The sequence below is a fragment of the Zophobas morio genome, unplaced genomic scaffold (assembly GCF_036711695.1).
Source record: "Zophobas morio isolate AGI-343-1 ecotype UQ-CSIRO unplaced genomic scaffold, CSIRO_AGI_Zmor_V1 ptg000226l, whole genome shotgun sequence".
Lineage (NCBI taxonomy): Eukaryota > Metazoa > Arthropoda > Insecta > Coleoptera > Tenebrionidae > Zophobas > Zophobas morio.
The window spans coordinates 83,332-107,680 of NW_026972330.1; the positions used below are offsets into that span (position 1 = coordinate 83,332).

Consider the following 24,349-nt stretch of genomic DNA (forward strand, 5'->3'; position numbering starts at 1 on the left):
TAACCCAAGAAAAATGGGGCGCCTTACCTATGAAGCCTAACCTCTAGACCTTAACAAATGAAATCCTGTTTCCAGGTGTGTCAAAACTCAATTTTCTGAACTCAAGGAGACCATCGTTTACCTTAGACGATGGAAGATAAAGAGTACGGGGACTCAGTGCAGGGCATTTCAAAGTACTTTCTAAAGAAAATTTTAAAGGACTAACATATTAATGCTTTTAATTTAGCAATAACAGTTACACTACTAGAAACTCCATACACATTAAGCAAGTTAATAATAACTTAGTACAAAACTGTTCCTTAGCTTATAGATTTTCAACATTAGGAATTATGCGGATTTTATTCTAATTAATGACTCATAAAGTTAGGATTCTTATTCATAAAAAATGTAATAGGATTTAGTATTCTCGAAAAAAAGATCTCGAGCTATTGGCTTGAAAGGATGATAGAGTTGTGGGTCTGAATTGAACCTGATTTCTATTTACATTTGTAAAGGTTGAGCTCATTCAAGGTAAAACAGTGATAGGATAAAGTACTAGAAGGAATAGTGGAATCCTGCTAGCATAGTTTTTGAAATTTTTTGGATAACCTCTCTTCGACTTAGGAACGCGTTAGGTTTAGGGCGACCGGCATAGCAAGTTAATGTCGGGTTGCATTGCTATTTGAGGGCAGATTAGGGTAAACTTACTAGCTGAAAGATATGTGGGTTAGTAACCCTCTATAATTAAATGCTTTCTTAAAGTAGAAATAAAATTGTGCTGTAAGCTATACTTAACTTTATTAATTATCATCATTTGGTTATGAATATGGTTGTCTTGCTTTAACGCACGCTGCAAAAAGTTGCCCCCGAGGGAACTGAAATAGTGATAGCTGATAAGGGTATTAAACTCTCTTTAAAATAGAACAGAAAGCGATTCCCTTTCGGTTGCAAATTTGGTAGATTATATTTTACACTATTATGTCTTTTTGTAGAATCGTCTGTACTTTCTCTTTAAATATTACTAGTGGTGTAGATTAAGTAGAATTATTGCCAGCGAGGACCGTCTGCTCTAAATTATGAAAAAACTGAGACGTGTCATATCTTCTCAGGTTTTAGTTAAGTAATACTGCATTAATAGCAAATAGTTGCGAACGAAACTTAGGGGTGTACTGTCTCGGCTAAGAACTTACTTTATTGAGTAATACTAATTTTTAATATTTGGCACAGTTCCTAGGTGCTTCAAATACAATTGTTAGCTGGCTTTTTAAGTTATATTAGTCTTTGGTATCTGGGAACAACCGGCTGGTTGAGCAATGAATATTAATGCCTACTGTAGGGCTCTAGTTGAACTCTAACCTGTAGGACTAATTCAATGTTACTAATATTATTAAGTTAGAATCGAACGCTCAATGTAGAATTTTTTAATAAAATTACATTTTTAGTGTAATTGTGACGTACCAAGTAAGAGAGGACTAAAAAGGTTGCTCTTTAGTTTAGTTGAGCGAGAGAAGGGGGCCGACTGTCCAAGTTATTTACTCGCGCGTCATTCCTAGAGGTAGAGTTGCCTACAGCCATGGATATAGCGCCATCTTGGACAGTAGCAATGGTCATAGGTAGGCCTTGAAATGTTTATAAATCAACTTCGCTGTTAATGGACGGTGTGTTAGCGTAGAAACTCTCTGAGCACAACTCAAAACAGTTAAACGTGTGGCCAATCCTTTGCAAATCTACTAGAAATATAACAATACAGTCCTACTGTCGACTAACAGAATTTTTTTTTTGTAAGACTCTCTGCTCATACCGGCTCTTAGTGCTGTACATGACATTCTTCCCGAAAAGTCCCACAGTTGCGTGACTCTGAACTCTACGCGTATTAAAGGAATCCCTTATCACTAAGGTGACTCCAACAGTTTTACTTGGAAACGCTCGCCAAGCGGTACTAGCAAAGGAAAGTAACCATTAATCCAGAAAAAAACAAAGCAATTCTCATTCAAGATGCACTGCGTTATTCCCGCCTCTAACCCTCGAAGATGTAAGATCCTATATAGTACTCAGCACAAATATTTGGCATCATCATTCTAAAGCGACTAACTTAGAGACAAAACGTAGAATTCATTCGTGGCGACTAGCAGCCCACGCACCCTTTCCACTACTCTGTGCTAAAAGCACAATGACTGCGCCTCTATAAAGTGAGCGTGCTCCTATATTGGCCTATGCATCTATAACTGGGAGGTATAAATAACCATCGACAATGCACTCCTGCAGTCGCAACAAAACAAGACCCTGGGGACAATGACACGTTAAACGACGACACAAGTTTGGAACACCTTGATGTCTTTTTTTAAAGTGCAACTAACTGTTTATTTGAACGAGTTCGAAGGTTTTCCAACCACCAGTGGGCTCTAGCACTTTCATACGAACCCTCATAGGCGCATGCTTTCGACGTGTCCGCTATGCACTTTAAGTACACACTCATTGTTTTCAAGATCCTACGCACATATGTATTTGTACTTAAAATAATTAGATGACTTGCGAAAAAGTACGCAAAATGCAGAACAAAGCAAACTGCGCTCAATTTTACTGGGCATCTGCACAAATCTATGAAGAAAATGAAATTAACCCTCCTTATTTTTTTGGTCACTAAGTTATTACCATACTTTAACTATATACCTTTACTTATTTATTGTCCTTCTATTATTTATAATATTAACTTTTATTTGCTTGTATTCCATACTACCTTATTTTAATTTTATATCACTTTTATCTACCGATATCGCCATTATAAGGTTTATTGTCAAAAATACTTCTGTTAAATTTATCGGTGAGCTTAAAATAGTGTTAATCCAAGGAATTCGTGAGGCTATTTTTATAAAAAAAAATTGGTGAGAAAAGTGCTACTCAAATTTTAAACAAGTTACTGTAGCCCCCTTCCAAAAACTGAAACTTGAACTCAAGGTTACTGAGCCAGAATTTTGCAATTTTAAACGTTTGAGACGCTTCCCTTATTACCTTTGCACACAAAATTTATGAATACTGTACTGATTTAAAAAACAAAGATTAATTAGTTTAATAGTTTGTTGAACGATGAGAATTTCTTTCAAGACAAGCTGAGGGGATGCATAATTGACAGTTTTATTCCTCATGTTAAGTATAACTAAAAAAAAAATTTTTACGAATTGTTGACTTGTAAATGAAATGGGGATCTGAACTTTAGTATCATAACATCTCATTGCAGTAGGGTTATACCAACAAAACTAAACGCGACTGCTATACAAAATATAATTAATGAACTGCTCCTCAACTTTGAAACTGGGATAAAACTTTTATACTGTTGTAATGAAGCCGCAAGAGACATATTGAAATTGTACTGGCTCAAATAGCCGTATAAAACATATTAATTTCGTCTTTTATTACGTTAAAAACGAATTGAAAAGAAAAAATTGTTTGACGGAACATCAGCAACAAACTTAGCTAACATGTTTACGAAGCCGTTGTCGCTCTAAAAAACCTAGAAGTCTAATCACAAATTTATCATAGTAAACAAATAACCTGTAGTTATAAACGTACTGAAAGGTTATGATATGTCTCGAACATTAAAACTCTTGGGTATCTCAAGAAAACCCTGGTACAGTGAAGAAACTTTAACAACAAAATTATAATCTAAATATTATAAAAAGGGGAGAGGGAACTGGCCAGCGGCAATGTGGTTGGCGCCTCCGTAAGGCCTAGGGTCTAGTACTCAGCCGCCAGTCTTTTAGCCGAATAGTGGAAATCAACCCCCTATACGCCTCCTGCATCCCTCAATAGACATACGGGCGCTCAAGTTAACCAAGCATTCGCATTTAATTTGTTTCTTCTTGGCCTCTTCATGCTCTAATCTAGTCATATATGATATTCTGTGCTCAATTTTTCTACGAGAAGAGTAAGTATTGTTTTCAAGAATCAGTCAAAAAGTTTTATCTTAAATCAATTTCGATTTTCTACCGCCCCAAAAGAGTACTCCCCCAGCCCTTAAGGGAAAAAAAACTATTTATTGTACCCAGGGTCCAGCAACTTTCTATGTCACATAAAAAAACTTATCTTTAAATTCAAATTTAAACCCCTTTAAGCTATCTATTTATATAATTGACTGAAAATATTAATTAAAGACAACTGAACTTTTTAAGAAATGTTACAAGTTTTATATAAATATAAGTTGGCATAAAACCAGGGCTTTAAAATAAATTTTTGATAAAAAATTCTTTTTTACTTCCCAATTATGTGTATAATACGATGGAGAAAAGGGGAGGAGCAATCGCTTTATTGTCCCTAAGAGGAGGGGTATTTGTACCTTCAGGGAAATAATATCGAATGTAGGACAAGAAAAATACACATGCGCGTATACATGTGGTGTGAGCACGCGATTTCTTAGGGTTACTCCAACATAACATAATTGCTTAAATTTTAGTTTCTTAATTATAACACGTTTTACTCTTCGCTACAGCCCTTGTTCTTTTTAAGATATAGCTTCTGTAAAGGTAATAATAAATTTACCAGTTATTAAGTAAAACAATGAAGTTATCGAAGATTTCCTTTTTACAAACTTAGAAGTGTTGATAGCAAATGAGTTATTAATATTAACACCAACATGCCTACCCGAGTTACTGCTGCTTTTGTAGTATGGCGAGGGGTTCTCTTCCGTTTTTGAAGTCCTTTTTTTTCGAGTGCGCTTAAGTTATTTCCCTTGTTTTATGCTACTTTTTGCTGCAAAAATTAAATAAAGCTGGACCTCTCCAACTTCTTACAAAAATACTATAATAGAATCCTTTTCTTCTTTTTTGCGAAGTTAAACAAGTTTATAGGAGTCGCTTTTTAATAACACTGACAACGAAAAAAAGAACGGGAGTTATTTTATTACAGGCCATCAGGCGGTTTATACCTTTACAAACGACTTTTGATCTAAATTTTGGGTTCTTTAAACAAAAGTTTAACGGTTCCGTTTTAGAGTCAGAGTCGATAATAACCATAGTTGTGTACAATAAATCTTTTGGTTTACATAGCCTCTGCCAAGTTTAATATCGCGTTTATTTTGATAATATTAACTTATATTTTTGATTGGTTTATCTTTTGATTATAGTTCCAGTGTGGTTTATATTTTTGTGTAGATGTCTGTGGAATTTATAAAACTTTTGGCTTTTGTTTGTTTAAAACTCCCAATCTTCTAGGGTAGTGTTTAACTATAGCGCCTATATAAGGTAGCGAAGAATAACAGAATTATAGATTACAGCCTAAAGATTGCGCTGCTCAACCGATATACGAACAAACACACACTAAACCGACTATTAAGCAAAGATGCATCCTCGTGTAGTCTTCCAAAAAAATTATATCCTTAAATTAAGTCACAGATTAGGATTAATAGCTGACATTCGCGAACATTCTACTAACATACACTTTGTAAATAAAATGGTATTAGGCAATAAACACGGTTACTATTTTAGTAATTTTTGGTATAATGTTTAGTAGACTACCGCGTAATAAAAATGTTTCTTCATAAACGGCGACTTCGAGTACGATCAGTTGTGCTTTCAAAAAAATTACCTCCTACTAAGGAGAGGTTGATAACGCTAATCCGTACTCTTTGATTTACTTGAAAATCACTATGTTAAATTAGTAAAGTTTTCGGCTCGGGGAACCGTTGACTAAATTTTAATGAAAGCAAAGACTTAAGAACTTAGTAACAAAAAACGGATTATAAAGGTTTGGCTATATTTATAAATATATTTTGCCCTTTACATGTTAGGGTATTTAAACCTTTACTGACGGTATCTAAACCCAACCCTTTAAAATTAATTGTAAACAAATGTATATAATAGAGAGACGTACAGGTGTGACTAAAAAAAAAAAAGCACTGAAAAAAATTAACACGACTGCCTTTTTATTTTTCGTGAACCTTCCTTATATACTAACAAATAAGCAATGAAATAATCCATAATAATCATAAAATTGCCTAAAATGGTAATTTGCGTTAAAACTTATGAACTGGGATTTTTTCTCAACATTACATATCACTGTTCATTAACGCAAGTAAATTAAATTTTGTTGTCTATATTTTTTTTTCTCTTACTTTTGCACTCGTTTTAAGTGAGTATTTTTTTCCTGTTAAGAGTTATAAAGTTACTAGAATTTGGGCTATTACTTAACGTAATATTATATTTTAAATTTATAGAGCTTTTGGTCTTGTAACATTAGCAGAGTACTTTTCGAAATATATAATATAACCATTTTAAAAAAATGATTAAAACATATTATTTTACAATATAAAATAGGGAGACTAAAACTACTTTAACTATATCATATACATTTATAATAAATATATAATAACATTTTAAACTCTTTTTGCTAACAAGAAAGTGTTTGTCGATATTTTCGTTGATAGAGGCTTCGAAAATAATATTAGCAGTAGAATTATTAAGTAAAACAAAAATTGTTTTAAAGTTGTAACTAGTTGTACTATTATTACCAACAAGTCAATAACTTTTAACTATATGTTTAGTAATCTTCTACACAATGCGCAGCTAAATCGATTTTACTGCCGCCTCTCTAGGTACCCATGAAGATTGATTTTTAAATTTCATTAAATTAGTACTAATAGTAGTGGTTAGTTACGCGGTACTTGGTCTAATCCCCCCTCTCATTTTTAAAGATATAAATCAGGATTTGTATGTTTACCCATCCTGTTATTAAAGGTGTTTATAAAAACAACGTTCCAATGTACTCTTGTATGGTTTCAATATTTATTTCCTTGCGATGTGAGCGTTTGTTAATCGTAATCTTACTTAAATCAATAAAAAGTCGAACTTGTGTACCCTTTAATGGATTTATTCCGTCATCTGTAAGGCTTCCAATTTCGAATAAAAACGAGATCAGGATTTTATTCCTTATATGAATCACCGCGAAGATATACAGCTACACGACGGCCAAAAATAATATCCAGTTCATTGGGTAACAAAGGCGGCCTTGAGGGCTTGTGCAGAAACAAAGACCACGTCTTTTGGTCACAAAAATTGCTCTTTGCTTATAATAACTACTGCTTAAATAGATTCACCCAGCGAAATAAATAAGTTGTCTATTTGCTTTTTATATAAGGATAACTAACTTTTTTTTTTCTTAAGTAGGTCATGTCATGACGTGAAGCACTAACTTGGAAAAATTAAGTAGAGGCCCTGGTTTTATATTCATCTCAATTAGTAAAGCGATTTTAATTTACTAACTACCGTTGATTTTAGAGGCCTGTAATCCTTGAAAATTTGAATAATTAAGAAAATAAGTAATACAATATAAAAGCCCAAAACCATTTATACGGTAAAAGATAGAGGTTAAGAAAAAGCAGCAGATGGTGCATGGGCTGCATTTATATACAACAAACCCTTAGTTTTATTTATTCTTAAACATAAGCCCTATTAAGAAAAAGTTGAAACTCTATTAAAATTTGTTAATAGGGGTATTACAAACGTAATTACCAAACCCAAAGTTGGCATAGACGGGGATCGAATCCTCAACCTTGAGTTTGCGTCACAATGCTCTAACCAAGCTACGACGGCAACTAAGATTTTAGGTAGACAAATTCATATACAACTTTTATTAAATTAATATTAATGAGGACGATTGCGACCATTAAAGATCAAAAAAAAAAAGAGTCGCATTGGTGGAAATCGAACCCAGGGCCTTGAGATTGCTCGTCGATAAATTACGTATATAACTTTTTTTTGCCTAGAAAACCGCCCGCCGCTAACATATTTTAACTGGCGGTCGTAGCTCTTTTTGCTGACTCACCGAATTACTTTTTGGGAAAGTTTATTTATATTAATGCCCACTAAAGGGGTGCATTTAGTTCTAGAAGTACGGCTTCGTGGTAGGAATTGTTAAGGACAGTTTGCACAAGTCAAAATTTTTGTGTAAACAAAAATCACCTCAATAATTTGGCCATGTGCTCGCTTTAATACAGCGAGTTAGAATAACATCCAGTATATTCGTGCAACTAACAATTTTATGGCTACTTCCACACCTTAACACCTTTAAAAAATACAAAGTAGAGTTATGGCTGATAAGTTACTAAATGAAGTTACTAATATATCTTAAAACCTCGAATTTGGGCAAAAAGCAAATTTTAAAAAAAAGCAAGTGCTTGCAGGTCTCGACTTTTAATTGTGCCGACCCTTTCCACCCCACCCCTTACCCCCGCCTCAAGGGCAGCACTAAAGTACGTTTGCGGCCTTCAAGCACATGCTATAAATTTTAAGTAGGTCCTTCAACCTTTCCTTCGTTCGCTTTTCTGGTTATAACTTTTTGTTTAGCTGCTACCTGGTAGAAGTTTTTAATTATTATTATTTACTTTTATGTTTTTTTTAATTATAAATATTTTTCTTTATTATAGATATTTATAAAAATGGTGCGAATGAGTGTTTTAAATGATGCCTTGAAATCGATTTACAACGCGGAAAAACGTGGGAAACGTCAGGTGTTGATTAGACCATCTTCTAAAGTAATTATTAAATTTTTGCAAGTAATGATGAAGCATGGTTATATTGGAGAATTTGAAGTTATTGATGACCACCGGGCTGGTAAAATCGTTGTAGAGCTAAATGGGCATCTTAACAAGTGCGGCTGTATTTCTCCTCGCTTTGACGTTCGTAATGAAGAGATAGAAAAGTGGGCTAATAACCTGTTACCTTCTCGTCAATTTGGTTATTTTGTATTGACCACTTCCTCTGGGATTATGGACCATGAAGAGGCACGCAGGAAACATACTGGTGGGAAAATTCTTGGATACTTTTATTAATTCTGTGTTCTACTTTGTTTTATGATAAAGTTATACTACTATAATTGTCATTGATTTAAAATTTTTTATTGTTTATTATCTCCTGTTTTCGTTTTTAAATCTTGTGAAAATAATCATAGTTATTAAATGCATATTTATTCAGCAGCTTAGTTTTTTATTAATATAATTCTTTTAGACCTTTTGCTTCTAACAGAGTTTATATGCATTTACAGAACTCTTTATTGACAATTTTATTAGTAAAGTAAGCTTATTTATGCTTACTTTGGGTTCTAATAGTTTTTATTAGATTTTTGAAAAGTGTGTTTATATTGTGGTAAGGTAACGCTTTGAGTTAGTATTCACTTTTTATAAGCGACTCGTTTTCTTTTAAAGTCTAACTCGTAACCTTGTGATACCGTGTGAGTTCATTATTTTTGCATTCTATACAATACGTAAAATAGCGTTAAATATAGGTGAAAAGTCTGCCCGTGCCCTTCATTAAAGACCTGAGTTACTTGAGAAGCCTCTTGTAGAAAGGATTTATTTATCTAGTGTAACTTAACAATAAGCTGAAATAATTAGTTTTTAGCTTTTAGCACAAAGGAAAATGTTTAATTTAATGTTTTTCTTATTAATGGTTGTTTATATGCTAGTGCCTAAGTGATATTGTTTAATACGATAACTATATTTCTCCCCCTAATTTTAAGTGATTATAAGCTTAAATAGGAATATAACGTTTTTGGTTGCTTTGTCAATTAGTTATTTTTTTTTGTAATAATAGTTTATGAGATTTATACAGTTTAGTCTTCGCACTAACTGTGCCATACAATTTAAATATGACTTTGTGTAATAAATTCTAAGCTCTCACAGCTTTTTTACGATAGAAAAGAAGTGCGGCCTTCGTCACTCTCATAACTTTAAAAATATTTGAAAGTTTTTATTAAAAAAAATTATTTCAGCCTTTTCTTAATGTTTTGACAAAAAGTAATAAAACCTTAACTAATAACCTTAACCTGATCTCTACTGAATAATTCAGATCGTGATTCAAAACTAATTTTTATTTTTCCAATGACTTAAGAATAGGTAGACTACCTTATATTTTTTATGGAAACTAAATTTAATGAGTTTTAAAGTCATTGCAAAAGTACTTTAATTTATATAAGTTATATTCATTCTAATCCTTTTAGATTTACTAAAGCAAGCCTTTTCTATAAAAGTAAGTTTATTTCATTGTTTGACATGTACTAATAGCAATAATACGAAATTACATAAAATACCTTCTTTCCTGCTTTGCACGCGCTCGGTTAGGCGAACGCAAGCAGCTTAGACTTAATTTGGACGCAAATAGACGCCCGTATAAATCCCACTCGTCCCAAATGTATCGGCCTCGGGACTACTGTAATTGATCTATAATGTATGGCTGTTTAATAACTCCGTCACATTTCTGTTTTAAGCACTGGCATACCACGGGCAGGCCTTCGTAAGAAACCTTCAGTCGCTTCAACTAAATTTCTCTCTCCCGAAGGACTGAAGAAGAGAAAAAAATCCGGCTCGGATTCCCATCATTAGACCTAGCGCGGTGGAAAACCGCTAAAAACCACCACTGTGCAAACCCTAGTCCACCTGAAGACACCGACCCTCCCCCGCTTCCAACTATTGTCTCCTCACCCAGAAGGGAGCCCTTCGTTGCGTTATGCGTTTTGTTTAGCTTTTATGGATATAAGTTATTGGTATGGCCCTCTCTGATGTAATTGTTGTTTGACTATTATGTGATTTTTTTTGTGTTGCGTTGAAGTTTTAACTAAGGCTTATTATTAGTAAGTCTAGCTTCGTTATCATTGAGTTGTACTCGGTTAATATTATGGCTTCAATTAGATCAATCAGTCGAGTGGTATCATTTTTTTTTACCGATGTTATTTATATTGTCTTAAGTGAGTTTATATTTTTTAATTCGTTTTTTTTGTTTTTATTTAGCATATATTTGTTAAGGTGGGTTTATAATAATCTTGACCATTATGATTATGTTATTATCAAGAGTTGGTATTTCGTGTGCTGTATTAAAATCAAGTATTTGATTATTTCTACTAGAGCGCGATAATTCGTTACTTGGTAATTTTTCAGACGCCTACAATAATAAAAAAGAGTGCACTAAAATTACACTACATCTTGGATTTAAACATCTTGTTGGGTTGTGTGCTAAGTGTTTTGTTTTCTTCAATAATTAAGTCTAGAAAAAAAAGCGAGAAGGCCCCTTCTGCAGTTTGAGATTTTGACTTGTACTAAAACTTTAAGAGTAAAGTCTGCCTCATACTAGTTTTCATGTTTTTATAATTTTAACCTTTATCACATAAATGCGTTAGTGGGTTGGTTATATTCTTAATCCTTATAAGATGGTTAATGGTAAATGGCAATGTTAAGGCATAAGACCAATTATAAGTGGGTAATTTAAACTTTTTGAAATACATTCGGTCATATAATATAGTTCTCCAACGCTACTTTTAATTAACATATTAACGTGTGTAACTATAATTAAACTCAATTTTCTCTTTTAATATTAAGGCCATTAAGTAATAGAGTTTTTTGAAATCCAAAATTTGACACATAAATCAAAAAAAACACGAAACAAAATAATGCAATAACTAAAAACACGAAATACAACTAGCTAACTATAAATAAATTAATCATATAAGAATCAAACTGTAGGACAGGTAAGGGCAACCGAAAAACATTGCAAAAAACTCTATAAGGAATTAACTTCCGATCTACATTTAATGGCTACAACTTAATATATGCTTTTTATAATTTGGTAGGCCATACCACATGACATTTGTAAATAATTTTTTTTTTGTTATAAAGGGCACAAGTACAGAGCGATTGTTTATAATATAATTGTTTTTGTTCCCTATAAATCTTAATAAATCAATAGTTATTTTAGATTTTTTTTAGCAAAAAATACGTTTTTTTGTTAATGAACTGATCACTCACCACGGGATTTGAGGCTAGTAGACATAGCAATGATCGAATTACCATTACATTGTAGCGTTGTTTAGCGCACCAGTAAATAACAATGGTCATTTGTTTATCAACTATCACGTTATATGGTACAAATGGTATTCTCGAGAATATTCTAATCCGCACCATTATATATATATATACAGCTATTTTAATTCGAAAAGGTTTTTTTGCTCTCTCCCTTGTGTCGCTTTGTTTGTACTATGTTCAACTTTGGGCCCAAGTCTATAGGATTTAATTATTTGTAAAATGTGTTTTGAATTTCTGAAAAACAGGACTTCATTATATTCCAAGCTTATATCACATTTTTTAAAGTGAATGGTTTTTTTTCAAATTAGATTGTTTGTGAAATTAAAGATTTTACGCCGGTGTAAAATGCGTATTGGTTTTGTAAATACCGTTAATGACCTAGATACAAACACTTTCTTTTTATGGCTCAATTAATTGTTGCTTTATAGTCATTAAAATTTATAGTTAAATCATTTTTAACTAGTGTTTTGCAAGTAATAGCAATTTTTTTAATAGAGTATGAAAATTAGCCTTTCTGTTATCAATGAAAAGTTATATATAACCTGTTTTATTAAGTTATGGTGTTTTTTCAAGTTGTCTCATGCTTATCTTATCAAGCAATCTTTGGTCTGAATTATTATGCGGTTTATACTGCAGACTACAATAATTATGAGATGCTTGATTGCTTTCGCTATTGGTATTTTACAGAAGAATGTAGAGATAAATTGACTTCTTCTGGTATATATCTTTTTTTAGTCGTATGCTTCCATTATATAACCTGGTATCTTACGATAAAGGTGATAACTTTCTTCGCGCCAAAAAATGAACATTCGCATCAAGGGTGTAGAAAAGTATTTATTAGGGTAACAAGCTTATCGAAAGGCTAAATTTTCAAGTCGAAGAGGAAAATAAGATATGATGCTCTTCCATTAAGCGCGCGTTACCATTATTTCTTATCCACCTCCTCATGGGTGACCAAAGGAGTTTTTTAAAACCGAGGACAGCTTCCGCTGTGCCACCAGGGCCGACTAAGTAGGAGGCGTAACTTTTTGCAAAATGTGACTCTGCCAGCTTCCACAAAGCAGTGAGGTAAGTTTAACCCCCCTCTTTTCTAATATCAAATTACAATTTTTTAATGCCTAATTTTTTTGAAATCTGATCTTTAGCAACAACTTTAATACTTTTTCGTTTCTACGTACAGAAAAAATTTAAGTATATAAGTGATTTTTTCCTGTGAAATATACTATTTTAGAAACACTTGTTTGTAAGTAAAATTTAAGATTTGGGTTAATATGTAATTTATCATGTCGTGCATTATTAGTATTACGCTTTTTAATTATTTTATTTCTGGTTTATTTAAAAAAATGGCTTCACAGGAAATTAGATTTTTGAATTATCAGGGCAAAACTTAAACTGTAGCAAAAAAATTTTTTCTTAAATAGATTGTTCAAGCTTACTACTAATAAATTGTACACTACGCAAATGTTCTATCGTCCTTTTTCTATTTGTTATATAGTAACTTGAAATAATCTCAATTAAAATATTCTATAAATGGTAAAAGTATGAAATTTAAAGTGGTGCAATTTAAAACAGTAGAGCGTATCAACAATAATTTTAATTAAATGTATGGGTGCTTCCTAAATATAGATACCTGGGGAAAATACAATTTTTGTTTTTTTCAAATATATGGCAAAACAATTAAGGGCATTTTTCTTATGTAGGCAACTATTGCTTTATTTATTACTTTCTAGTGTATGCTAAGCTCTTTGCACAAACTTTATGAAAAGATATATTTTAACCTTGCATCCGCTTTTCTGTACTTCTTGTGATTAAACGAATGACTTTAACGAATGCTGGCTGTCATAATAGAGCGCAATTAAGCAGTTTCATTGTAATTTTAAAATCCTTTTTAAAATCCTTTACTAATATAATTCAGGTTTTAACTTTTGGAATTTCTATATCACAACCACAACTTTTTTGTAGACATAAGCCCGTTTCAAAGATGGTATACTAAAAATATCTAAAGGGAGTAACTAGATATTAAATTGAGGTATTTAGAAATTGTTTTTGTTGAGGAAAAAGATCCAGTACACAAGATTTAACGCAAATTACCATTTTTAGGCAATTTTATGATTATTATGGATTATTTCATTGCTTAGTTGTTAGTAGATAATGAAGGTTAACGAAAAATAAACCGGCAATCGTGTTAATTTTTTTCAGTGCTTTTTTGGTTTTAGTCATACATGTACTTCTCTCTATATATATATACATTTGTTTACAATTAATTTTAAAGGGCTTAAAGGTTTAGATACCTTTCAGTAAAGGTTTAAATACCCTACAATCTTTAAACTCGCCACTAAAACCCTCTTGCGTAACAAGCTAATCATTGCGTGGCATTATTGCGCTTTTTTTGTAATGTATTTAGTAAGTGCGTAATAATTTAATAAGGGCAAAGTTGTAAAATTGATGGATATCAGCTAATTAGTGACCCGGCTCGAGTCCCCGTGGTTCGGAGTTTTGCATCTTGCGTTAAGTAGAGTGGATGGGAATGATATATAATTTTTTTACTAAATAATTTTTATTTTATTTTGGTCACTAGAGTAGATATTGTCAGTGCACTAAAATAACTTTTACTCCAAAAAACTACTACCCAATTTTTTTCATACATATAATGGGTCAAGGCAAAGTCGAGTTGGAGCAAGCTTTGTGTCTAATAGAACTGTACTTGGATAGGGTGAAAGAGTTTTGCTTTGAAAAAATGTTCTTAATTTAGTAAGAAAGTTTAATAACGATATATTTTCAGTTATTAGAGAAGAACGCGGAAAGAATTCCTGTGTGCTCTTTAATTAAAATTTTCGAATGCTTTTTTGAAAGGCTAGCAAGGCAAGCGGACCATACTGCTAACTGGACACAAATGCTGGTAAGACGTTAGTGATGGATCTCACCCTGAAAACCCGTGCAATCCTAAAGGGGATAAGAGCTCTGAACAGGGAAAAATTTACCGGGGGACTTATAGTGTTTGAGCGATAACAGTAGAGAAAGTAGTAGTCTAATTTATGGCCAACTTAAATATTATGAATGTAAGCCCTGTTAGATACAGGCTCTGATAGAAGCTACGTTAGTTTAAATTGGGTGAGTGAACGGAACATACCTATGCTTAAATGTAAGGCATCTTAGTTTTTAGAGGTGAAAGGCACGAAGGTGTTGGAGTAATTTGCGATTTGCTAAAGTTTAAAATGTAACAAAGCGGTTAAGGATCTAAGTAGTGAGGCGTAGACTTCCAAGAGATGTAGACCTACTGCTTGGCGAAGAGTACCTCCAGGATTTAAGCTTTTAGCTAGTTAACGTTAAAGAACCCGTGTGGTCTCAAATGCACTTTAAGACTGAAAATCTTATGGAGAAGAAATCAGCTATTTTTGATAAAAGGATCTAAGAAGACTTGAGGATGATAATGAAGCGGTTCGAGAGCAATTAAATGTTACTGTGGAAGATATTGAACAGGATTTTAAAGCAGCTAGTATTCAGGAAAGTAACGAATTGATGTGCTGTTTCGCTAAAAGTATTATAACTTAAGATGAAAGCTAGAAAAAAAAAGCGTTACGAGATTGGAACCACTTAAAACGCGTTGAAGTATGCTTCTCCAATATAGTGTGAGTATGAAATCAAGGATCCTTTAAAGGGAAAAGTTATCAGAGAATGTGAGAAGCTGCTAGATCTGGATTTGTTGGAACTTTCTAAACGATCACGAGTGGATCATGGGCTTGTTATAGTTGAAAAACCCGAATACAACTATTAATCGGCAAGATTTAGAACGCAAGCCAAAAAAATATATGAGAATGTGTGACGCGCTACAAGGTTAAAATAAACGATTTGTAGTAAAAGATATGGCGTGCCAAAAGAGCTTTTCATAAATATGAAGACGAGAGGGCGATAACTACTTTGGAAATTGGAAAGGGTTTTACCAGAGAGCTTACATCGCGACTCCAGAAAATACTTTGCGTTTTACTATGCCGAACAGCAAGAAAGTTCAATGGACGGTGCGCGCCTTTTGAATATCAGAAGTCTATAAATATTATCACAGCAGGCTTGAATAATACTCATCTTTTTGTTGATGACTGCTTGATGAGTAGCAGAGAAAAATCTGACATTACTAGGATATGAGTTAGGCTTGTGGAAATGTACGTATACTATAATGTGAAGATAAGATTAGGAAAATGCAATTTTGCTAAAAACTCGATCAATTGTCTAGGGAAAGAGTTGACTGACCGTGGTGTGAAAATATTCACAGATTGCGGGCAAGCCTTTCTCAGTATGAGGAAACCTAAGACTAAAGAGGGAGCTATACAGTTTTCTGCAGGCCTTAAAGTATCGGAACATGTATATTTCTCAAAGTGCGATTATTTTAGAGCTGTTAAGTAGTAAGCTGAAAAAGGATGTGAAATTTTTATGGGTCATAAGTCAGGAAAGACAAGGAACATGATCAACACGATCATGAGTGTTATTAAAAACAGTAAATGTGTAGGGTTTATTTAACCCAAAATTTCGGTTAATTCTACAGATGGACGCTAGCAGTATAGAAAATGGGAGGTGTGCTGCGATATGGAGACCGAGAACAATATATAGCATTTGTGAGTGCAAAATTTAATGATGCCCGGAGAAAGTATAGTATCACACATATAGGGAGGCAGTAGCCGTGGCGTGGTGCACAAATAAGCTCGTTAATTATATCAAATTAGGCTGCCAGAGACTGAATGTGGAAACTGATCACAAGAGTCTCTTAGGTTTATTTCAAAAAGGGATGCGAGAGTGATACTCTGCGGGGTAAGAGGGTGAATAGAATTCAGCAACTAATGAATAATCATTGGTCGCTCTCCACTATATACCTGGAAAATCTATTGTAGTGCCCGACCTTCTCTCTAGACAGGTTCAAATAGAGATAGTTCACGGATTATTGACGAAGTTATGTCGGTTGAGTCTGCGAGGGCCCGAACAAGTCGTTGAGGAAAATGTGAGAAGGATAAGATTATTGAGGTATATAAGAGGTTGTTTCACGCGGGATTTGGTAAAACGTGGAGGATTGTTGGTGAAAAGATAAATAAAGTAGTAGCTGAGTAAGTAGTTCAGGAATGTGATTCCTGTATACGGTTTGGTAATAGAATTCGTGTACTGAAAGAACATCATTTTTCAAGGAAAAGTGCCCATTGAGCCGTTAGACCAATTAGCGATGGATGTATTTAAAATGTCCAAAACTCCTGAGGGCTTTGAAGGTGTGTTGGTCATACTCGACAGGTAATCTACATATGTTTGGGCTAAAGTATATAAAAAATACATTAAATACAGAGCTAGTGAAAAGCCGGCTTTCAAGTTGAGGGAGCCTAACAAAGTTATTATGGAAGGGAGTCTATATATAATAGCCGGAAGGTGAAAATTTTTTGCAGAGTGTAATACTGAGGTGAAATATTTGACTGTAAACCGATCATCAAGTCAATGGGACGGTAGAAAGAGCATTTAAACATAAGAAAAGGCTGGTTAAAAGCAGTTAGGGAAGTAAAATAGATTGGAAGAAACTGTTAGGTGAACCACATACACTGTTATAACAGGTTGCCTAACGTTTTAGGAGGAAGTCCCTATTTAATGATGTTTAAAGGGAGAACTGACTGCGATGGGATAACAAAACAGAAAGGTTTATATATGAAAACAGTAATTAGCTAATAGCTTTACGTTAAGAGTGGGTATAAACTCGGAAAAGTTAACTGTTTTGAAAAGTGAATGGTTACGAAAGCAAAAACGTCAAGAGGGATTGCACGAAGGCCTATGATAAATAAGTAAGGACCGAATCGGATTTAAAAGTTGGTGATACCGTTTACGTGATTACAAAAGAAAATAAGTTAAATATTGAACACTAGAATGGTCCAGCAAAGGTGCTAGAAGTTTCGTAGTTTGCTCATACCTAGTACGCTTAGATGGAAACGATAAAATCTACCATCGCAATCCATTAAAACTGGTGAATCTTACACCAGTATGTAATTATCGAATATTAGGCAGATCGGTTAGTAAAAATATCTGTAACAGGACTCGCCTAAACTAACAATTATGGAGAAAAAAGAATTATTAGTCGTATTTTCAAAGCGAAAAGGGCGTACGTGGTTGGGAGAGGTGGCTGCAGTGATCGGTGGTTGGTTTGAGTTAGTAGGGGAAAAGGTTTAGGCCATATAATCCACCGGCTAAGGGCATTTTAGATGATTACAAACCAAGTCTACAGGTCCACGAGCTTACTTCCCCCCTTAAAAAGTTCATCACGCATCGAGCAGCCTATAGACTTTTTGAAGGTGTAAATTTAGGATAGCTTTGAAAAAAAACTACGAGAGCGCTGTGGTTAATTTCCTATTTATGTGCAAATAGCAAAAGGGGGAATTCTAGTTAGTAAGTTGCATATAGCTCAGTGAGAGCTAAGATGTAAAATAATGTATATAAGCTAACCAGCGGCGCGGCTCTAGAGATCTTTTTCTTCTATCGCGTGGTTTCGGAGAGGCTTGCGTTGAGTAGCGTCGCTGGACTAGTGAAATTAATAAATTATAATATATAGTTTTTTTTATTAACTAATCCATATTTTTCTTTGGACACTAGAGTGGCAGTGTCAGTGCACTAAAATTACAGTAATCCCAAAAGCAGTGATATACGAAGTCAGTTTAAGCATCATTTTGAACACGTAGCTTTGCACTTCACCCTCTTATTTCGTATTTTTGTAATTCTTTTTGAACAGTATTGGTGCATAAAAGCGTTATTTTAAGTAACGACCATAACGACACAAAATTAATTAAGACTAATTTATTGTAGTAATGTGTCATTAATACTTAAGTTCTTTCCTTGTACTTAGATGTTTTCTATTACACATGAGAACCGCCTTGCCTGCAATAAGTAGTTTGAAATTAGATATTCCTCAAAAGGCTGGTAAATAAACGTCCTGCCCTCGTATTGTTATAGTATTCAATTTATTTTTTCTCAACTTTTTCTAATTATCTTTGACCAATGATATAGTTTTTAATTACTAATAAAAAACATCTGATACATCGACATTAGCAAACTTAACTTCAATTAAGTTTGTCATCTGGTTTTTGTTAAACATGTAATCAGCCTTTAAAGTAATTTAAAAACATGAGCTAAGTAGATCTTAAAAAGTTGTTGCTCGACTTTTTTTAAGGTACCTCACAAATAATTTTAAACCGAGCTTAATAGGTTACGTTATAATATATCTCCTCATGTGTGGTATCGAAAGTTATAGGCGATAAAGAAGTAATGCTTTAAAGTAAATTCATTAAGCTGCATATTTATATCTCGCACTACAATCTGATGAGTAAAGGCTTTAGTAAAAATTTTTATTTTAAAGGCCACTGAAAATAACCTCCCATTTTATTTACAGGTAGAAAAATTACAAAAATTAATCTAAATAACCTAAAATAGCACTACCTAAAACTTATTAAGTTTATTAATAAAACTAAGTTTCAACCCCCATGGAAAGTTTATATCTTCGTTTACTCAAATTAGTAAAAATAGAGATTAACTTAACGATATGTAATGCAACATAAAGTAAATAAAAAAAGGAGTTTCTTTACCCTAAGATTATAATAGTTATTTTAGACAATTCCATAAGTAATATTATAATTATTACATATGAGTGAATGTCCTATAATTTAGAACCTAAGGACAAAAGCTCAAGCTTTTTTTTGACGTCTACCCAATAAATCTTTTCAGTCACTTCATAATCATCATTCGATAAATTCGTAACACAAAACTGCACGCAGTAACCATTGTTAAAAATAAACTTCGGTCGCATAGCTACAGTAAATTATGTAGGAACATACGTGTACAAAAAATTGTTTTTGTACTGTACAATCCCTAAAAAAGGTATATTATACACTATAAGTTATAAATATAAATTGCATAGTAAGGCTATATAATATTATTATACAGATTTACTAAAGATTCAAAACATGGTTATAATTTATTTACAGATTTAAAGACTTCCAGAAAGTACCACAGCAAAACACTAGGACCAAAGAAAAGAGGGTGTGCTTGCACGATTCATTCCATCTATCTATTAGCAATATGCCCTCGAAGGTTAAGCCTTTGTGTCTACAGCCCTCCATAAAACTGTTAAACAAAAGTTAAAATTACTTTATAGATAGCTTGAAAAATCATACCTTCACGAAGCTGATAAGAGTTTCAAATGTACAAGTGTCAAGTATAGTAGACCTTAGGCCTTAATGTTTTATCCGGATTTCTGTTAGCTTGTCATCATTTAGTAATATTTATTACTTGCACTTTCTTCCATCTCACCCATAGGTGGTAGCGGGTACTCTGCCCAACCATAAACGATCGACCGTATTACCACTTAAACTTTTATTTATTTTCTTTTTATCCATTGTGGTAATGTCAAATTTATTAAAGAGTTCACTAACATAAATCTTACTTCTTAGTCTCCCTTATTTTGCAAAATTAGCACCAAAATACATTTCATACGGTGTTTGATATGATCTCGGTGACGTTTAGTTAGCTATTTATCAAAACTTAGTTCATGTAATTCAGTACTTAGAACAACTTTTTCTAAAGTTGGGTCCCACCCAGTTTTCACCTTAAGCTTTTTTAATATGCCACTAGGCCTTTCCGCTTTCTAGATATCGTTATCGTAGACCTTTTTCTTCCTTTCCTCTTATAATTCTTGTTTTACTTCTAAAATTTTCATAGCATTAGTCAGTTTACTGTAACAAAGTGATGCTTTAATAATTTTATCAAATTAATTTCTTCCTGAAGCTCTTAACAAGTGAATGATTCTCTCTCAATAATTCGTAATAAAATGCTTACATTTCCAAAAGCAATAATGTGAGTGAAGCACCAAATGCGTACGGCAGACTGTTATAATAATATAATCGTCTAGCACTACATCCCATTCTTCGTGCAACTTTTTGTTGATCTTTTTTATAGCTGAATGGTCCTTTCCGCAATTCTTTTACCTTGCTGCTGACTTTAAATAACTATGTGATGATCAGTATTATTCTTTTTATTAAATTTTTCAATACTTAGCTGATAAACTCTATAAATTTGCCTATTATAATCTCCACTGGCTTATGCGTCTTGCAGGTAATTTCTAATAATTCTAGTCTCTTAAAAGTAGATAACTTCAATTTTTTATTTACGTTTAGCCAGGTAGTGGTAGTGTTAATATTGGCGTGATTCTATTTAAATCTTGCCATCTTCTGTAAAGGCTTAGAGCCGCCCCAGCGATTTTTGGACACCTATCACTTATCCATTTCTAAGTGACACCGCAAATAAGAAAGAGTTAAAAGAAAACAGTGCTTCCCCTCTGCATTTTTGCGGCTACTAAATACTTATAAACGCCCCTTACCTCCCCTGCTTTAACCTCTTTATTCTCCGCTGTAGGCGGGGGTTATTAACGTGCTGGTAAACTACATTATTCTTTCAAGACAATTTAATTAAAAGTTTACAACAGGTTTCAATTGATTATTACTTGGCGCATGCTAGACATCTTTACAATTATACACCTTGGTTATAGATGGTAATGCCCTTGGACACCGTACAGTGTAAAGAATCTTTCAGTGTACTCGGGCATGCAAGTCATTAAAGGACACTCCCTTCCTACACTGTTAGATGACAAGCTCGAAAAAGCTAAACATCTGTTAATGTCTTGCATTCAACTCAACTACCTTCAGAGCCTTCTGGAAACGACGAAACTCGTAATTTTGTTGTAGTTTAAGCGAGTCTTCTAGACTTTTTTGACCTTGAATATTGTACAGTTAGTAATAAAATGTCTTTTGGTACAAAAAAATTGAACCGAAAAAGTTTATCTTGTACTTTTAAGATTTACTGTTTTATTTAGAGTGCCAAATACTTCAAAAACCGTTCGAACATATAAAATTTAGGTACATGTAAAATTTATAATTCGTAATTCTTTCATAAAGGTTGAAAAACATGCGAGAGCTCTGCGTAGCCCTTTTAAAAAAATACAAACTGAAGCTCTATTTTATACAACGAGCACTTTCCGCAAACTTTCGCAATCCTTCAAGTGTTACGGCGTTTATACTTTTGAACGTATACGTAAAAACGGATGAGTCGGCTGTTTTTAAGAATCGGTAATCAACAATCTGGGGTAGAGAGGCATGCGAATGATGTCGTTTATAAACACTCAGTAATGTGCTTAACGTTAAAAAAAATAATTTAAGAACGAGACGAGTGCCTTTTCCAAGCCTCGAAAAAGAGTATGAGTGTACCGTTGGTTGACCAGCTTTTTAGGAAACAATTGCAATCCGAGGACCTATATGCAAAAACAATGACGTCATCTTGGTAACTAAGGTCAAACTTGATGGACACTGCTTCAAAAAAAACAAATTAACCCAGCGATATGTAAGAGTGAGCTACTGCTCCGTTTCCCGACCTGTAGATAAAGCGTGTACCAAGAAAATTTAATAACCGTCTGACCTATTAAAGCATCATCTTTTTCCTAACCACTGTTATATGTGAACAGCTAGAAGGATGGCGTGCTTACCGGATCTTTTTTTGCTCACATTCCCTTAGAGTTTTGCTAGGCGATGGGCTCTACTCTCAACCAGTTCAGAAGTCATCAAAAAAAATTAGTATAGTGGTTAAAGCCTTTTTTCAACTAAATCCATATTATGTTTCTTTAATATATTATATACTGTAGCACTTAACTTTATTGTTTCAAAGTTATTAGTTCTTAAAGTTTATACCTTTTTTTTTTTCTTAAGACTTTAGGCTTTCAAAACACCGTGCGAACATATAAAAACAGCAAAGAAAGTTTACCACAAAGGCTTAAAAGCTCGTTTATTATTACGTTTACTGCGGAACTTGTCGTTTCCTTATTAAATATAGATGTGCAACTCTTCTTCTTGGCTTATTAAAATACTAACTGAAAAGATATTACTTAAGGATGCAAACATATGCCTGCATAAGTGAGAATTAGTTGAGTGATAAGAACTACCTCGACAGCTGGCGCAATAAGGAGAAACATCAGTTACATTTTTAAGACGAACAGATTTCAGCTCGTCATTCAAAGATAAGCGCAAATTTTAGTTCTTTTAATTTTCATTTATAGCTAAAACAATAATGTAAGCTGAAAGATTATTAAAAGGAAGGAACAGCAGAATAAATAGAGCAAATACATGTAGGAAGATTAAAGTGAATTTAAGTATATATATTATAAACGGCAAATGTATAGCAAAAAATGAGTGAAGGTAGGTATATAGAAAAAACCGAAGTGCTCAGGCTACATTCAAAAAGTGTAGGTATCACCCTGGCACTAACAGCTTTGGTTTTCGAGCATGGTTCCCAAGTATTTCGCTTGAGGATACCATGGAATCTTGAAGGGGACGCTTCTCTGAAATTAATATAGCTTTACTCTTCATCGCATATATAGTAACCTTGCAATCACGGCAGCAGACGGCAAGGGCGACAAAATAGCTTTGTTGATGCTTGCATAGCAAGGAGGAAGACTTCAAAAAGGAATAAATGGTCGTACCATCAGCGTGGAGGGCGATTCATGTGTGTGGGTCGCAAGGCATTTGGGTACATAAAAAATTATAACCGAATTCTGGTTTGGTTCCCTAAGGAGTATTAATAAAAAAAATCTTTAGATAATTTAAATTTGTTTCAAAAAAAATATTTAATTTGTGTGGATTTTCGTACATGAAACCGATTTATGTATTACTATTTCTTGTATTCTGAATTTTTGGCCTCTATGTCTTTCCTGTTCTCTAAGTGTAGTGATGTGCATAGTGTGATATTTCTTAGCATTCTTATCGTAATACAGTTTCTCTAAGTGTAGTGATGTGCATAGTGTGATATTTCTTAGCATTCTTATCGTAATACAGTTTAAATGCGATGACCTTCTAACTGTTTAATTACTCACTACTCTTAATTGTAATAGCTACTATTTTAGTAATATTAGAAGATCATAGTAATTATTATAAGCTATTTTCATTACCACTTATAACTATTTTAAATATTTATATATATATTCTATTATTCTATTGATCTATAACCGCTGCAATTAGTTCTCATTTGCTTGCTTTTTGCCAAAAGCTTTCGTGAAGTTACCTATATTGAGTTCTTTAAGCTTTTTTATAATAGTGAAGATCTTTTTAAACCTTATGAACTTCGCTTTGCAGTTTGTTAGCCTTTTTCTGGCTACTAAATATTTTTTTTTTAGGCTGGTTGCTGTTGTTAATAGAGCCTTTCCTCGCATAAAATAAGTAAAAATTAATTTTTGTAGAAAATATAAAATCGTAGCAGAAAAAATTCACAAACGTTTATACTTTTATTATGAAAAAAAAAAAAGGCAATGCGCTCTTTACATGGTATACGTGAAGTTGATATAATTTTTTTTCGTGGTGCGTTGCTGAGTATTTTTTACGTCTTGAAAAATATCAAAACAAGCAAAATAATAATGCGGAAAAGATGTTTATTATATGGTTTTCTTTAGATACTTTAATTTTCCTTTTAACTTTTACTGCTAAATTA

At 33.2% G+C, this 24,349-nt stretch overlaps 1 protein-coding gene and 1 long non-coding RNA gene across 2 annotated transcripts; one reads left to right on the forward strand and one right to left on the reverse strand.

The window, feature by feature from the left end:
• The first annotated feature begins 8,265 nt into the window (after positions 1-8,265).
• On the forward strand, positions 8,266-8,801 carry LOC135146380 (small ribosomal subunit protein uS8-like). The gene is made up of 2 exons (XM_064078552.1): positions 8,266-8,322; positions 8,393-8,801. The coding sequence occupies exon 2, from the start codon at positions 8,405-8,407 to the stop codon at positions 8,795-8,797; it is 393 nt and encodes a 130-aa protein (XP_063934622.1). The 5' UTR covers positions 8,266-8,322; positions 8,393-8,404; the 3' UTR covers positions 8,798-8,801.
• Positions 8,802-22,672: 13,871 nt separating this feature from the next.
• On the reverse strand, positions 22,673-23,291 carry LOC135146398 (uncharacterized). Its single transcript, XR_010283804.1, has 3 exons — positions 23,251-23,291; positions 23,084-23,202; positions 22,673-22,925 (listed from the first exon to the last, which is right to left on the reverse strand). It is a non-coding gene; the product is annotated as an uncharacterized LOC135146398 (long non-coding RNA).
• Positions 23,292-24,349: the final 1,058 nt, after the last annotated feature.

Coding starts and splice junctions, on each gene's coding strand:
- LOC135146380 (XM_064078552.1), top strand. CDS start 8,405: ATGGTGCGAATGAGTGTTTTAAATGATGCCTTGAAATCGATTTACAAC.